At 38.0% G+C, this 17,854-nt stretch overlaps 1 protein-coding gene across 7 annotated transcripts in view; it reads right to left on the bottom strand.

The window, feature by feature from the left end:
* LOC128700052 (RNA-binding protein 25) overlaps positions 1 to 17,115 on the bottom strand; it is a 109,911-nt gene extending 92,796 nt beyond the window's left edge. For all 7 annotated transcript variants that reach the window (XM_070098790.1, XM_070098791.1, XM_070098793.1 and 4 more), the window contains exons 1-2: positions 16,981 to 17,115; positions 11,562 to 11,660 (exon numbers count right to left, since the gene is read on the bottom strand). In XM_070098790.1, the coding sequence (XP_069954891.1) occupies positions 11,562 to 11,640 (79 nt within the window). In that variant the 5' untranslated portion in view covers positions 11,641 to 11,660; positions 16,981 to 17,115. The remainder of the gene's footprint in view (positions 1 to 11,561; positions 11,661 to 16,980) is intronic.
* Positions 17,116 to 17,854: the final 739 nt, after the last annotated feature.

Raw genomic sequence — 17,854 nt, 5'->3', positions numbered from 1 at the left:
TGCGATTTCTTGGTCTCATTTGATAGAATGGAAGACATATTACAGAAATAGAGATGATTTTGATTGGTTTTAGCACTGGAAATGGCTTGAAACTGAGCTCAAAGTAGCAGAAATGTTAAATTTTTGCCGATATTCAAGAGTAAACAAACGACCTCACACGTCTAATACACATCAGCTGGTGGGTCTAATATACATTCACAAATATTGTGATGATATTTATACAATTATTACAGTATTGCATAACAGTAAATCTTCTATTTTTTGGTGTGAATAAAAATTCATTATGTGAATAAAAAATAAAAATGGAATTTATTTGTAAAGCCTCAAAACATAACTAATGAACAGAGGAAATGTTAGTTTAGTGCCAGGAATGCCTACATTGTTCATTCTGGACCCTATTTTGAAATTGGAATATTTTGAACTTTGTGTTAAATTGGCCAAATTAACAATTTCCGATCACTTTATTTTGTAGTTGAAACAGTTGACTTGGCAATTTCTTGTGCTCAATCGATAGAATAGAAGTAATACTAGTGAAATAGCTAAGAATTTGGTTGACTGGAATAATGTAATTGGCCTAAAATGGGAGTCAAAGTCGGCAAAATCGCCGATTCGTAAATATCGCTGACACATCAAAATTCGCGAGAGCATAATTTCGTCAATTTTCCACCAAATTTCGTACTTTTTGTTTTATTACCTTCACAAAAAGATTCTCTACGATTTCATAAGAAAAAATAACAAATTTTTTTTTTGAAAATTCTTGGACACTGGTGCGTGACTCCAGATTTGGGCCTTGGACCCTGAAAGGGTTAATAACTTGAGGAAACTTGGGGAACAAATCGATTTAACCCTTTGGGGGTTTCGGCTGTACTAGTACGGCTTATGACCCAGTTTTTGACGTACTAGTACGCCTAAATTCTAGCACCCTCAAATCTAGTGGGAGAAAGCTGGTAGGCCTACATATGAAAGAATGGGTCTATGTGGTCAGTGTGCACAGTATAAAAAAAACCCTGCAGCCCACAGTGCGTAATGAGAAAAAAAAATCTGACCGTTTTTTTTAATAAAGCAGCAACTTTGCACTGTATTTTTGTATGGTATTTATTGTTGTATTCTAGTATTCTTGGTCTCATTTTATAGAATGGAAGACATATTACAGAAATTGAGATGATTTTGACTGGTTTTACAATGAAAAGTACCTTGAAATTGAGCTCAAAGTAGCAGAAATGTTCAATTTTTACCAAAGTTCAAAAGTTAACAAATCATGCCAAGCATCCAATACACGTCAACTGGCGAGTCTAATATTCTTTCGCAAGTGCGCCAATATTATTTATACCATTTTTTACACTAATGCAGTAGTCTGCATAACAGTAAATCTTATATTTTTTGTGAGAATAAAAATTCAAAGTGGAAAGCAAAAGAATATAAGAGGGGCCTTGAGACGTGACTAATGAACAGAAGAAATGACATTTTAGTGCCAGGAATGTCTTTCTTGTTTATTCTTGACCCTATTCGGAAATTGGCATCTTTTGAAATTTGTGTGAAATTGGCAAAATTACTAAATTCTGACCACTGTACTGGATAGTTGAAATTGGTAAATGGGTGGTTTCTTGCACTCATTCGATAGAAAAAATGGAGTTCTAGCGAAATATTCATGTTTTTTGTCGACTAGTACAGTGGAATTGGCCGAAAATGGGGCTCAAAGTGGGCAAAATCGCCAATGCGTAAACATCGCCGAGACCGCTAACTTCGCGAGAGCATAATTCCGTAAGTTTTCCATCAAATTTCATACTTTTGGTGTCATTATGATCGGGAAAAGATTCTCTATCTTTTCATAAGAAAAAATTATTTTTTTTTTTTTTTAAATTTGGCCGACCCTGAGAACGAGTCTCGGAGAGGGCCTGTCGACCCTCAAAGGGTTAACAGTTTAACCCTTTGAGGGTTTTCGTCGTACTAGTACGTTTTACGCGTAGGGGTTTTTGACGTACTAGTACGCATAAATTCTAGCGGCCTCAAATCTAGTGGGAGAAAGCTGGTAGGCCTTCATATGAAAGAATGGGTCTATGTGGTCAGTGTGCACAGTCTAAAAAAAATCCTGCAGCACACAGTGCATAATGAGAAAAAAAAAACTTTGACCATTTTTTTGGAATAAATCAGCGACTTTGCAGTGTATTTTCGTATGGTATTTATTGTTGTATTCTAGTTTTCTTGGTCTCATTTTATAGAATGGAAGACATATTACAGAAATTGAGATGATTTTGGCTGGTTTTACAAAGAAAGGTGCCTTGAAATTGAGCTCAAAGTAGCAGAAATGTTCGATTTTTACCAAACTTCAAAAGTAAACAAATCGTGCCAAGCGTGCAATACACGTCAACTGGTGAGTCTAATATTCTTTCACAAGTGCACCAATAATATTTATACCATTTTTTACACTAATGCAGTAGTCTGCATAACAGTAAATCTTATATTTTTTGTGAGAATAAAAATTCAAAATGGAAAGCAAAAGAATATAAGAGGGGCCTTGAGACGTGACTAATGACTAGAGGAAATGTCATTTTAGTGCCAGGAATGTCTTTCTTGTTTATTCTGGACCCTATTCGGAAATTGGCATCTTTTGAAATTTGTGTGAAATTGGCAAAATTGCTAAATTCTGACCACTGTACTGGATAGTTGAATTTCATAAATGGGTGGTTTCTTGCACCATTCGATAGAAAAAATGGAGTTCTAGCGAAATATTCATGTTTTTTGTCAACTAGTACAGCGAAATTGGCCGAAAATGGGGCTCAAAGTGGGCAAAATCGCCGATGCGTAAACATCGCCGAGACCGCTAACTTTGCGAGAGCATAATTTCGTAAGTTTTCTATCAAATTTCAAACTTTTGGTGTCTTTATGATCGGGAAAAGATTCTCTATCTTTTCATAAGAGAAAATAATTTTTTTTTTTTTTAAAATTTGGCCGACCCTGAGAACGAGTTTCGGAGAGGGCCTGTCGACCCTCAAAGGGTTAAAACAGAAGAGGAAGACAGGAGTTATTAACTGGGGAAGTAGAGGTATTGGGAAGATGGAGGGAATATTTTGACAAGCTGTTAAATGTTGATGAACAGAGGCAGGCAATGATGACCAGAGTAGTATCTTTTAGGAGGAAGAGCCAGATGCAAGTGTGGGGGAGGTACATCACGCAGTGGGTAAAATGAAAGTGGGTTAGGCAGCTGGGATTGACGGAATCAAGATAGAAATGTTAGAAACAGGTAGGGATATAGTTTTGGAATGGTTGGTGATTTTGTTCAATAAATGTATGAAAGGGGGAAGGCACTTAGATGACCACTGAAACGGAGGGATTCAGGGAAATCGTTTAGCCAGATTGGAGTCCTGGAGGTGGGAAGCACAATGCCTGCACTCTAAAGAAAGGGTGGGGATAATGCAGTTTGGAGGGACATCTGACAGTGACGGAGTAATGGCGACAGTATTTGTCACCCTGCCTCGGTGGGAGATGGCTGGTGTGTTAAAAGAAATAAAATTACCTTAACAGGCATGTTCCAACTTGTGGTACGCTGTAAATGATATAGCAAAATCAAAGACTTTCACAAGTTTAACCCCTTGAGGGTCCAGGCTGTGGATATATGCCTTGTGCACAGGGTCCAAATTGTAGTTCTATGCCATGAGCTCAGCTCACTCAGATAAGCTGCGAGCAGCAAATTTAGGCCTAGATACGAGAGAATGAATTGGTAAGTGTGCACCACATAAAAATTCTGCAGCATGCAGTGCATAATGAAGAAAAAAACTGCAACCCTGTTTTTGGATTAATACACCAAGTTTGTGGTGTATTTTCCTATGTTTTTTTACGGTTATATTCGTGGTTTCCTGGTCTCATTTGATAGAATGGAAGATATATTACAGAAATAGAGATAATTTTGATTGGTTTTAGTACTGAAAGTAGCTTGAAATTGATCTCAAATTAGCTGAAATATTTGATTTTTGCCAATGTTCAAGAGTAAACAAATGACGTCATGCATCCAATACACATCAACTGGTGGGTCTAATACACGTTCATGAATGCGCTGATATTATTTATACAATTATTACAATACTGCATAACAGTAAATCTTCTATTTTTCAGTGAATAAAAATTCTTTATGCAAATTAAAAATCAAAATGGAATTCATCTGTAAAGCCTGGAAATGTAACTAATAAACAGAAGAAATGTTATTTTAGTGCCAGGAATGCCTGCATTGTTTATTCTGGACCCTATTTTGAAATTAGAATATTGTGAACTTTGTGTGAAATTGGCCAAATTACTAATTTCTGATCACTTTACTGGGTAGCTGAAATAGTTGATTGGGCAGTTTCTTGTGCTCAATCGACAAAATAGAAGTTATATGTGTACTAGTGAAATAGACAAGAATTTGTTCAACTGGAAATATGTAATTGGCCTAAAATAGGAGTCAAAGTGGGCAAAATCGCCGATGCATAAATATCGCTGAAGCAGTAAAATTTGCGAGTGTATTTTTGTCAATTTTCCATCAAATTTTGTACTTTTTGTTTTATTACCTACTGAAAAAGATTCTTTACCATTTCAGAAAAAAAATTAAAAAAAAACAAAAATTTTTAATTCTTGGACACTGTGGACAAGGCATAGATCTATGGTTTGGACCCTCAAGGGGTTAAGTATAAGCTATACCCATAAGGGAACATCAACTAAGTTTCATATGTAAATCTGAAACTACATCAGAGAAATATCAAGAGATCCCTAGTTTTCAAAAAGAAACTTTTTAAGTTCAAATCAGTTCCTGATTAGCCAGGCATAAAACATATTTTGGACTCAATATGGCTAAGAACAATAACCTGGTAGATCAGGCCATGAACCAGGCCTGATTTGGGACTGGATCACAGGGAAAGGGAATATCATCTTCCTGTAAGCTTCAGGCATAATAGCAATAAAGCCATGGGGCTTCACTGCTATTAACAGTACATTGCAGTGCAATGTGAAAGTACCTTGTGTCATCTACACTAAGCACCTTGTACAGTGTGCAACCAGTCATCAGAAACTTGCAGCTGTATGTCTTGGTGCAGAAATTCATGACCTTGCCAATATCATGAAGTGTCTCTTACAAAACACTATGCAGTGCACATATATGTATTGTATTATCTGTCATAAAATCACTTCAGTGGATGGGAGAAGAAAGGGAGAAAGTTGGGGGAGAAAAAAAAATAAGAAAAATAAAAAAATTTGATCATCTAAATTTGCTTATCTGAGCCTCCACCACCTCTCCTCCCAACTAGTATGAATACACAAGTCCATGGTAAAAATATGTGTATTATCTTACTACTCTTAACTATTTCACTGTCTCCCACAGAGATCCATGTTATTGATGCCAGTATCACTCACATCTGTTTTAAATGTAGCACCCTCAAATATGCTGTGAACAGTAAATTTTGGCCTAGACATGAAAGAATGGGACTGTGGCAAGTGTGCATAGCATATATATACAATAGGACCCCATATCCACGGGGGATACATTCCAAGGACCTGCCGTGGATACCGAAACTGGGAATAGTAGCAAACCCTATATACAAGTCCTATACATACCTATTATAAAGTTTAATTGATAAATTATGCATAATAAGCAGAGAATTATCACTTTTTCACTGATGGAAGCACTTCACAGATTCTCTTAGGCTTTGAAGAACTGCCAGCTTCTCTACTTTTGTGCTTTGGAGGCATTATTATGCAAAATTAAGAGGTTTTTGGGCCACAGTAAACCATAGATGACTGAAACTGTGGATACCGAATCAGTGGATACTGGGGTTCTATATATAAAAAAAAATTATGCCCCATGCAGTGCATGATGGGAAAACTAAACCTCTGACCTTGTGTTTGGTTTAAAACAGCAACTTTGAGACATCACCTAGAGTGGTTTTTCTATTATTCTATTGGCTGTTTCTTGGTATCAATTCACAGAACGGAAGACATAATAGTGAAATGATTCTGGTCAGTTTCAGACTGGAAGTAGCTTAGAATAGGGCTCCAAGTGCCAGAAAGATTCAATTTTTGGCAACTTTCCTGAGGAGCTGCAGGGCCCCAATCAATGAATGGGATGGCCTACACCATTACTAATCATTCTTGACTATATTTTATCTGGGAAACAGGGTAAACTTTGATTTTTTGTGGACTCAAAATGGAGAGCAAGTGTTATGTAGGAGAGGCCTGGGGACATGATTAATGAGCAGAGGAAACACTGCTTTAGTGGCTGGAATGCCTGAAGTGTTTATTTGGAACTTTTTTAACAAGAATTTGTTAAATTGTGTAAAACTGTGCACTGTATAGGGTAGGTCTGATAACTGAATGAGTAGCTTCATTCAATAGAACTGAATGAAGCTACTAGCAAAATAGCTAAGAATTAGATCGAATTAACCTAAGGAATTGGCTTAAAATAGGACAAAGTGGGTGAAATCACTGATGCATAAATAGCACCCAGACTGCTAACTTTGTCAAAGCCTACATAATTCTGCAAGTTTTTCATAAAATTTTGCATTTTTGTTGTCATTACCATCAAAAAAGATTCTCTACCAGTGCAGAAGAATTTTTTTTTATGAGCGCAACACTGTCAGCACTTTAATTTCAGTGGTCGTAACAGTGAGAGAGTTAAAATTCCACAAACGGTATTTTTTTTTTTTTTGTAACTAACCAAGGTATAAAAACTAATGTGCATGCATCACGAACAATAATCATTAATGTTGACAAACCACAGCCCATTAAATCCTTCAGAGCTCAGGATAACACACTAAGTTAAGAAGCAACATCAGCACAGAAGCAGCAAATAGGTTAACACAGGAGCACTGTACAAGTACCATTAAGATTATATCCAAAAACAGTATTTGTTGCAGTAAATCATTGATTATCTAACTACTGATTTAATTGGCATTTTGTTATCGTTATCCAGTTGTCTTGTTCAATCCAGTGAAATGTTGTATAATCCAGTATCACCAAAAAACCCCAACCTCAGTCCAGTGGTGAGTAGTCACTACAATTCACAAGCAGTTAAAACAAAGCCAGTGTTCTAATGCATCAATGAGTACCCTAGAATATGAAACTAAATTTCTCACTCCATAAGCTGTTTATTCTGGTTCATCCTTCTTATGAAAATAAAGTTGAATGGACTTTTTTCTATAAAAGCTTTATTAAAAAGATTTTGAAGGCAATTAGAATGAAATTTAAATATACAATATACAGTGGTCCCTCGTTGTTCGTAATTAATCTGTTCCTGGAGTCGTTACTATAAACGAAATTTACGATTTACGAATCAATTTTCCCCATAAGAAATAATGTAAATACAATTAATCCGTTCCTGACACCCAGAAGTATTAAAACAAAAAAATTTTTAACATGAAATATGCATGTAGTACATAAACAATACAATGGGAAATGATGAATGAAACATTAACAGCATAACACTTACCTTTATTGGAGATTCTTCTTAGTGTATGGGAGACAGGAGGAGGAGAGAGAGTGGATTGTTTTTAGTTTGGAAGGGGAATCCCCTTCCATCAACACCTCAGGTACCATTTGCTTTTCTGGGGTTGCTTCTCTTCTCTGTTTCTTAATGCCACTAGGACCACCTTGAGAGTCACTGGAGTCCTGTCTCACAAAATAACTGTGGAGAGAGCTCTGTTTCTGGCGTCTCTTTAACACTTCCCTAAAATGACCCAAGACTGTCACTGTACATGTTGGCAACCTGGCTTGCAACAACCTTGTTAGGGTGATGTTTCTCCATAAAGCTTTCCATCTTACCCCACATAGTAAAAATCCCTTTAATTTCTGAAGGCACCTTCTTCCATCTCTCTTCCTCCTCCTCTGCAGCAAGATTCTGAGCTGCAATGTGTTGCTCTTCCTGCTGAAGCTCTTGCAGCTCCTCAGTGGTGAGCTCTTCGTTGTGGTCTTCCACCAATTCTTCCACATCCTCCAAACTCGCATCCAACCCCATGGAACTCCCCAGTGCCACAATTGATTTTACAACAGACATAGGCTCATTAGGGTCAGTCCCAAATTCTTCAAAATCCCTCTTGTCGACACAATCTGGCCACAATTTTCTCCAGGCAGAGTTCAAAGTCCTGGTAGTCACTCCCTCCCAAGCCATACCTATTAGGGTTATGCAGTGGAGGATGCTGAAGTGTTCTCTCCAAAATTCCCTTAGGGTCAAGTGAGTGTCTGTGGTCACAGTCAAGCACCTGTGAAACATTGCTTTTGTGTAGAGTTTTTTAAAGTTTGCAATAACCTGCTGGTCCATGGGTTGGAGGAGAGGAGTGGTATTCGGGGGCAAGAACTTTACTGTGATGAACCCAAACTCCTCGAAAATTAGGTCATCCAAATTTGGAGGATGAGCAGGTGCATTGTCCATTACTAGCAGGCACTTGAGATCCAATTTCTTTTCCAGGAGATACTCCTTCACACTAGGGCCAAACACTTCATTGAACCACTCGACAAAAATTTCCCTCGTGACCCATGCCTTACTATTAGATTTCCAAAACACACACAATTTACTCTTCATAACATTGTTTTTCCTGAACACTCTGGGATTTTCAGAATGGTACACTAGTAATGGCTTCACTTTGAAATCCCCACTAGCATTAGCACAGAACATTAGCGTCAGCCTGTCTTTCACAGGCTTGTGTCCTGGCAGCGCCTTTTCTTCCCGAGTAATGTAGGTCCTCTTTGGCATTTTCTTCCAAAAGAGGCCTGTTTCATCACAATTGAACACTTGTTCAGGTTTCAGTCCTTCAGCCTCTATGTACTCCTGGAATTCATGCACATATTTAAAATTCAGCCGCCTTGTGGTCCGAACTGGCAGCCTCACCATGCCTTACCACACTGTGTATGCCAGTACGGTTCTTAAATCTCTCAAACCAGCCTTTGCTGGCCTTAAATTCACTCACTTCACCACTATTTGCAGGCAATTTCTTTACCAAATCTTCATGCAACTGCCTAGCCTTTTCACAAATAAACGAAGTCATAAGAGTATCTCCTGCTAATTGTTTCTCATTTATCCACACCAATAATAACTTCTCAACCTCTTCCAGTACTGGTGATCTCATTTTTGTCAGCATAGTTACTCCCTTTGCAACAACAGCATCCTTTATTTCATTTTTCTTGGCCACTATGGAACATAAGGTTGTGTAGGGTTTCTTATACATCCTGGACAGTTCGGCCACACTTGTACCACTTTCATATTGTTCAATGATGGTTTTTCTTAAATTCAATCGTATTTCTCACCTTCTTTACTACAGGCTTGGCACTAGGAGCTTTCTTTGGAGTCATGGTAGCTTATTTAGTACTTGCAAGCATTAAAATAAATGGAATATTATGAAATATTTCGCTGGAGCACGTGAGGGGACCTTCGCTCACTGGTAAACAATGCCAGACTGGCTGCCGCCCTGGCTCACGCCGTAGGTACGCGTCCCGGACGAACTACGACTCGCGAGTCAACCTATGAAAAGCGAGTCCATGTTTATACGAAAATACCTCTATGATTGGCGAATTTTTCGATTGCCGGGAACTACGAAAAGCGGGGGACCACTGTATTTAAAATGCTTAAAAGTAAAGTTAAAAAACTGATGCATTATCCAGCATTTTCAAAAATCAAACACACCCTCTCCCTCATTAGTGCTGGATAATCGACAATTCACTTTATGCCTTTTAACCCTTTCAGGGTTTCGGACGTACTAGTACAGCTTATGCACCAGGGTTTTTGACGTACTAGTACGCCTAAATTCTAGCGCCCTCAAATTAGCGAAAGATGGTAGGCCTACAAATGAAAGAATGGGTCTATGTGGTCAGTGTGCGCAGTATAAAAAAAATCCTGCAGCACACAGTGCGTCATGAGAAAAAAAAAATTGACCGTGTTTTTGGATTAAAACAGCGACTTTGCACTGTATTTTCGTATGGTATTTATTGCTGTATGTATTCTAGTTTTCCTGGTCTCATTTTATAGAATGGAAGATATATTACACAAATTGAGATGATTTTGACTGGTTTTACAATGAAAAGTAACTTGAAATTGAGCTCAAAGTAGCAGAAATGTTCTATTTTTACCAAAGTTCAAAAGTAAACAAATCATGCCAAGCGTCCAATACACGTCAACTGGTGAGTCTAATACTCTTTCACAAGTGTGCTGATATTATTTATACCATTTCTACACTAATACAGTAGTCTGCATAACAGTAAATCTTCTATTTTTTGTGAGAATAAAAATTCAAAGTGGAAAGCAAAAGAATGTAAGAGGGGCATGGGGACGTGACTAATGAACAGAGAAAATGTTATTTTAGTGCCAGGAATGTCTTTCTTGTTTATTCTGGACCCTATTCGTAAATTGGCATCTTTTGAAATTTGTGTGAAATTGGCAAAATTGATAAATTCTGACCACTTTATTGGATAGTTGAAATCGGTAAATGGGTGGTTTCTTCTACTCATTCGTTAGAAAAAAATGGAGTTCTAGCGAAATACGTAGTATGATTTTTGTCGACTAATACACTGGAATTGGCCAAAAACAGGGCTCAAAGTGGGCAAAATCACCGATGCGTAAACATCGTCGAGACCGCTAACTTCACGAGAGCAGAATTCCCTAAGTTTTCCATCAAATTTCATACTTTTGGTGTCATTATGATCGGGAAAAGATTCTCTCTCTTTTCATATGAAAAAAAATACTTTTTTTTTTTTTAAATTTGGAGACCCTGAGAACAAGTCTCGGAGAGGGTCTGGGGACCCTGAAAGGGTTAATAAATGCAATAACTGATTTATTCATTTAGTTTTCACGATTCAACAATGATAATTAGTGAGATACATTTCAAACTAGATTATGCTGATCACGTAATAATACTTGTATCAAAGACCCAAACTCACTGTCCCTGGGATCTGGTGTTTTTTTTAACTGTGACAGAATGACAAACCATTTTGTGGTGACAATACAATATTTTCTACTGGATGGAAATAGGTTTCCCTTTATGAAGCTAAACTTTCCTTTCTTTGCTAAGATTATTCATGACACATTCCATCTGTAAATCGTCTAGCAATTGGTGCAAACAAAACTGACTTTCCACAATCATCTATATGCAGACAATAATATACGTACTTTAAGAAAAGATAAGAGAACTGTACTGTATAATGAAACTGAACCATTTTATTAAAACAAAATACTAGTGAGAAAATTATTAACGGTCCAAAGAAGTGTACTGAGCCAAGAAAACATGAAGACAAAAATATAAAAGTTACTTTAAGGTTCAGTAATGCAGTGGAATATAATATATGCAGACTTGCCTATATTACTTATCAGTCTCCATTAAGAACTAAGAGCTAGATCAAAGGATGATCCAAAATACTCTCAAACAAAGAATGGAAAAGAGACAACACAACACAATTAACAAACACTAGCTCAAGAAGCAAACACTTATAAAAGCATTAATTTGCAATTAAAGAACAATAATTAAATTAACTCACAGCTACTAATATTTCTAACATTATTAAGGCAAAAAAGCACTAGTACAAGAGAAGGCCAAGCAGATTATATGACCACATACTTGCTAAGGTGAAAGGTGCCCCCATCATCGTCGATAACGGAACACCTGGCATTAGCGGAGGCCGAGGTGGAAATGCCATCTCAACTAGCCCACCAGTCTCTGAAAAAATAAAATTAATTGTAAATATTTCTAATAATAGGAAAAACGTTTTTCAATTTCATTACAACAAATCTTAATGTTGAATTTGCTGTCTCAAGATATTTTTCATGCTAAACCTGTAGGGGTCATACAGCACTTAGACGAGCCTGCCCAAGGCAGGGCTCTGGGAGTAGATAAGCTCTCAGAACTCATCAAAAGTATAAAAGGCAGAGAATAGGATATACAATAGGTCCCCACCCCCATATCTGAGGGTTGTTTCCGCAGTTTACCGTGGCCCTAAAATAACTTAATTTTGCTTAATAATGGCACCAAAGCACAAAAGTTGTGATGGCTGCATTCTACAAAGCCTAACAGATGCCATGATGCCAGTGAAAAAGTGCTAATTCTTGACTTATTGCGAATAATTTATCAATTCAACTTTATCATGGGTATGTACGTAAACGAAAAATGACATATATAGGGTTCTCTATCTGCAGTAGGTCTTGGCACTTATCCCTCTTGGATATGAGGGGACTACCGTACATGTAATTAAGGTTTGCTTCAAGGGAGAGGTAGAAGCAACTTCTTATACCAAGGTACTCCCTTTAACCCTTTCACTGTCCAGACCCACAAAATGAATATTGCTCCCAGTATCCACTTTTTAAGAAGAAAAACTTATTCAGAAATAGTAGAATCTTTTTCTGATGGTAATGACATCAAAAGTATGAAACTGGATGGAAAACCTACAGAATTACACAGGCACAAAATTAGTAGTCCGAGTTCCTTTTAAGTCAATTTCATTACTCCATTTGACCAAATTCTTAACTATTTCGCTAGTATGCCTTCCATTCTATCGACTGAGCACAAGAAACCTCCCATTCAACTACCTCATAAAGTTTACAAAAGTCCATAAACTGGCCAATTTTTTATTTTTTTTTTATTAACACATCGGCCATTTCCCACCAAGGCAGGGTGGCCCAAAAAAGAAAAACTTGTATCATGATTCACTCCATCACTGTCTTGCCAGAAATGTGTTTACACTACAGTTATAAAACTGCAACATTAACACCCCTCCTTTAGAGTGCAGGCATGGTACTTCCCATCTCCAGGCCTCAAGTCCAGCCTGTCAGTTTCCCTGAATCCCTTCGTGAATGTTACCTTGCTCATACTCAATTTCATACAATTAAAAAAAATACTAATTTAAAAATTGAGTAAAATTAACAATGTAGATATTCCTGGCACTAAAACAGTTCCTGTGCTCATTAATCACATCTCCAGGCCTCTCCTATACTACACTTACATTCCATTTTGAATTCATAAAAATACAAAAATAGATTTACTCTATTTCCCAGATAATAAAATATAGCAAGAAATAAGTGGTCAGGATTTAGGGCATCCTAATAATTGAATCAGACCTATTAAAAAACCACAAAAGAGATTGAGGGGGATTAGTGGGGCCAGATAAATGGAAGATGGAACACAATGTGCCAGTATATATTGCATATACATATTTAGAGATCAAGAGCCCATCAAGTGCATCAGAGCACCTTCCATAAAGTTTTCGTCCTTTAAATACCACTGGACATAATGAAGCTTAATTAGGAAATACAGTTATGTATTAGAGTATAGCTATAAGCAAACCAGTGGTACTCGAGATTTTGTCATGATCCAGGTATATTACTGGAACATCAAGGACTAAATATTTACTAACTGCTGACTTACCAGCATATATTTTACTACATACAATTTTCCTTATAAGTGTTACTATCTGCCATAACAACATGTACAGGAAATAGCAACTATTTTTGCCTGGGTTTGGATACCTTGCTTATACATTAAGAGACATGTAAATTTTCATAGTTCAGCTGAGTTACCTGGAGTTTACCTGGAGAGAGTTCCGGGGGTCAACGCCCCCGCAGCCCGGTCTGTGACCAGGCCTCATGGTGGATCAGAGCCTGATCAACCAGGCTGTTACTGCTGGCTGCACGCAATCCAACGTACAAGCCACAGACCGGCTGGTCAGGTACCGACTTTAGGTGCTTGTCAAGTGCCTGCTTGAAGATAGCCAGGGGCCTATTGGTAATCCCCCTTATGTATGCTGGGAGGCAGTTGAGCAGTCTTGGGCCCCTGACACTTATTGTATGGTCTCTTAATGTGCTAGTGACACCCATGCTTTTCACTGGGGGGATGTTCCATCGTCTGCCGAGTCTTTTGCTTTCCTGGCGAGTGATTTTCGTGTGCAAGTTCGGTACCAGTCCCTCTAGGATTTTCCAGGTGTATATAATCATGTATCTCTTCCACCTGCATTCCAGGGAATACAGGTTCAGGAACTTCAAGCGCTCCCAGTAATTGAGGTGTTTTATCTCCATTATGCATGCCGTGAAGGTTCTCTGTACATTTTCTAGGTCAACAATTTCACCTGCCTTGACAGGTGCTGTTAGTGTGCAGCAATATTCCAGCCTACATAGAACAAAAGATCTGAAGAGTGTCATCATGGGCTTGACATCCCTAGTTTTGAAGATTCTCATTATCCATCCTGTCATTTTTCTAGCACTGCGATTGATACACTGTTATGGTCCTTGAAGGCGAGATCCTCCGACATGATCACTCCCAGGTCTTTGACGTTGGCTTTTCACTCTATTTTGTGGAAGGAATTCGTTTTGTACTCTGATGAAGTTTTAATATCCTCATGTTTACCATATCAGAGTAATTGAAATTTCTCATCGTTGAACTTCATATTGTTTTCTGCAGCCCACTGAAAGATTTGGTTGATGTCTGCCTGGAGCCTTGCAGTGTCTGCAATGGAATACACTGTCATGCAGATTCGGGTGTCATCTGCAAAGGAAGACACGGTGCTGTGGCTGATATCCTTGTCTATGTCAGATATGAGGATGAGAAACAAGATGGGAGCGAGTACTGTGCCTTGCGGAACAGAGCTTTTCACTGTAGCCGCCTCAGACTTTACTCTGTTGACTACTCCTCTTTGTGTTCTGCTTGTGAGGAAATTATAGATCCATCCACCAACTTTTCCTGTTATTCCTTTAGCACACATTTTGTGCGCTATTACGCCATGGTCACACTTGTCGAAGGCTTTTGCAAAGTCTGTATATGTATATTACATCTGCATTCTTTTTGTCTTCTAGTGCATCTAGAACCTTGTCGTAGTGATCCAGTAGTTGGGGCAGACAGGAGCGACCTGCTCTAAACCCATGTTGCCCTGGGTTGTGCAACTGATGGGTATCTAGATGGGTAACGATCTTGCCACCCGAGCCGAGTAGTTAGCAGTAGTTCAGCCGAGTACTGTACTTAGTACTGCAGCAGGCCTAGTGGCCTGCTGCAGTACTAACATCTACCTAAATCATTTTATGTGCATCTCGAACCTAATTTTAAAGTCATCCAAAGTTCTCACTTCAATAATGCTACCTGGGAGCTTGTTCTGCTCATCCACAACTCTACTGACAAACTGGTGCTTTCCTATATCCTTTCTAAATCTAAATTTGTATCAACTAGAACTTGGTGTAAGTTCTGTCTTGGTTAGATATTTTCAATACTTTATTTATATCCCCCATATTTATTCTGGTTTTCTATTTGTACACTTCAATCAAATCCTCCCTAATTATGCGCCTTTTCACAGAATGCAAATTCGGTGCCCTCAGACTAGCTTCATAAAGATAAAGATTTTATTTCTTTGTAAAGGTTACAATGTAATTACAATTTTGGTTTGCTAAGTACAAAGAAAGCTACCATCGTGCCGGGGCATTTCGGGCAGCAGAGATTTCTGATACAGGGGCTCACCTGCATCATCTCTATGTTTTCCAGCATACTTATGTTTATTCTTAAATATGGAGACCAGAAATGAGCAACAGAATTTAAAGTGAAGCCTTACTATGTATATATAAATTTAGAACTTTATTATTTATGCCTCTCGATACAGAGCCAAGAATTCTATTAGCCTTATTGTTACGCGCTGTTATCTTAGGTTTGGATTCCCACTAATCAGAACTCATAAGTCTTCTTGCATTCAATCCAAGATCTACATTTTTTCAGTTTATATGTGCCATGGTTATTTCTTGGTTATTACTAACCTTATGGGAACATTTCAATCCCGTACCATTTGTATATTAGTATTCAGTCGATCCTGTAGTATTTGTTGTAGTAGCAGAAATGTCAGTATTATGCTTTGAATATACACAGCTTTGTTGGGACTCAGGAAAGGCAAACATATCACAGAGACAAGCTAGAGCAAGGTGGCCCATGGCTCAGTAGGCAATGCTCTCGCATCACTGAGTATCCGTGGTTCAATCCTGGGCCGGGTAGAAACATTGGGCATGTTTCCTTACACCTACTGTGCCTGTTCACCTAACAATAAGTATCTGGGTGTAAGTCGACTGGTGTAGGTTGCATCCTGGGGAACAAGCCAGGACTCCAATGGAAATGAGACAGTCCTCAATGACACATCACCTTCCTTGGGTTATCTTGGCTGGTTAACCCTCCAAGTTAAAAATCAAAATAAATCTTATCTTATCTTACTAACATGCTGAACATTCATCCTCTGATGTCATGTGCAAACTCACTCTAGCATGTATTAAAACTGTATAAATAAGATTGTAAAAATTCTAACATTACCAGAACTGCATTATTTCAAACTGGACAAATTCAAATTATAGACAAATGGAACTGTCAAAGAGCTTTGATGAAGCAAATACTTTTAGCTAACTTTAAAAATAGGTTAAAGAAATATAAGAGAGGGAATCTGACAAAGATATGCCTGGCATGAACCATAATAGTGTACTGCAGTACCAGTAAGAAGCTTTATTATTATATTTATGGGGAAGCGCTAAACGTACAAGGGTCATTCAGCCCCAAGGAAATGAGAGGCAATCATGTTCGATTCAAGAAAAAGGAAGACAAGACCAATTCCTTGGATCAAAAGCTCCTCACCAGCATGAAGGAACCTTCCTTGATGGATAAGCTGCCTCAGTATACAGTACAAACTACTGAACCCAGTATATTAACCCAGGTATATCCTGCACCAACTGATGGTAGACCCGCTATACAACCTGCTGGAAGCCTCAACCCTGGAAATTACACAGTACTATTGAGAACAGTATAGGTGTAACCGTAGGCAGGTGAGAGTGATCAGGTGTAGCAGGTGTAGTGTAATATACAGACACATGGCAGCCTCAGCCTCCACGTCAATACACCTCCAGACTTACCCTCGCCTCTACCAAATATTTTGCTACCTTATACACAGTTATTGTCCAGCCTAGGAGAGTTTTACTCATCGCCCTCACCTGTTTGACTACCTATAAACAGTGTATCAGCAGTAATTAGTACTCACATTATTGACAACTTGGTTAAAACGGGTGAAAACTGAGGAGGGATCAACCACTCAATAACATCAGAGAAAATGGCGATCAGCTACTACGCGATTGTGTTAAAATTATTCCATGTTATACTCATTTTTTATATGAAGTTATCGTAAACTCTCACACTTTTATAAAATATAATTATACTGCACTGAAATGCACCTTTTAAATAGGTTATAAATTTTCAAAATCAATATGTCTTTTGTGCAATCGTACATTCCTAGTGTTCTTCACTCTCCCTCCCCCATAATATACCAATCCCCAAGTTCACTCTCCTCTCCAATTAAACCAAGTTAAACACTGCTGGGTTTAGCTAGTAACTACATATCATTAGATCAAAAGATATAAACCACGGAAATCCTTTTCCTCTTATGCATATTCATTTTTTAACCTTATTCCATCATTATCATGTCCCTCTTCCCTATGGAAATAAAGGACCCCAATGGAAATAAGTCAGTCTGACTTTTTTGGGGTTATCCTAGGTTCTCTACACATATGCTGCTATGTATGATAATTCTATGTAACTGTATTTGTGTATACCTGAATAAACTTACTTACTTACTTACTTATCCCCCTTTCTTGTTTTATTTTTTTAATAGTAAAAGGTGGAGTCAAAGTGCAGTTCGTGTGGATTTCCTCTTAGTTTGACCTTCAAATGCATGGTAGACTGAGAAATTAGCAAGGAAGTATGCACTCCAAAGGGGAAGTAGACTTAAATTTTGGGGTTTCTTTCACCAGTTTCAGGACAGTAATGTAAGAGCTTCCACTGATTTTCTACAGAGTAAGATTGGCACCAACATTCCATCTTCTATTAGGCTAGATTACAGAAAACAGAATTTGCACCAC

Source organism: Cherax quadricarinatus, chromosome 64 (assembly GCF_038502225.1).
Source record: "Cherax quadricarinatus isolate ZL_2023a chromosome 64, ASM3850222v1, whole genome shotgun sequence".
NCBI classification, from domain to species: Eukaryota; Metazoa; Arthropoda; class Malacostraca; order Decapoda; family Parastacidae; genus Cherax; species Cherax quadricarinatus.
The sequence above is the reverse complement of the archived record's forward strand: the minus strand, read 5'-3'. Positions and strand labels throughout refer to the sequence as shown.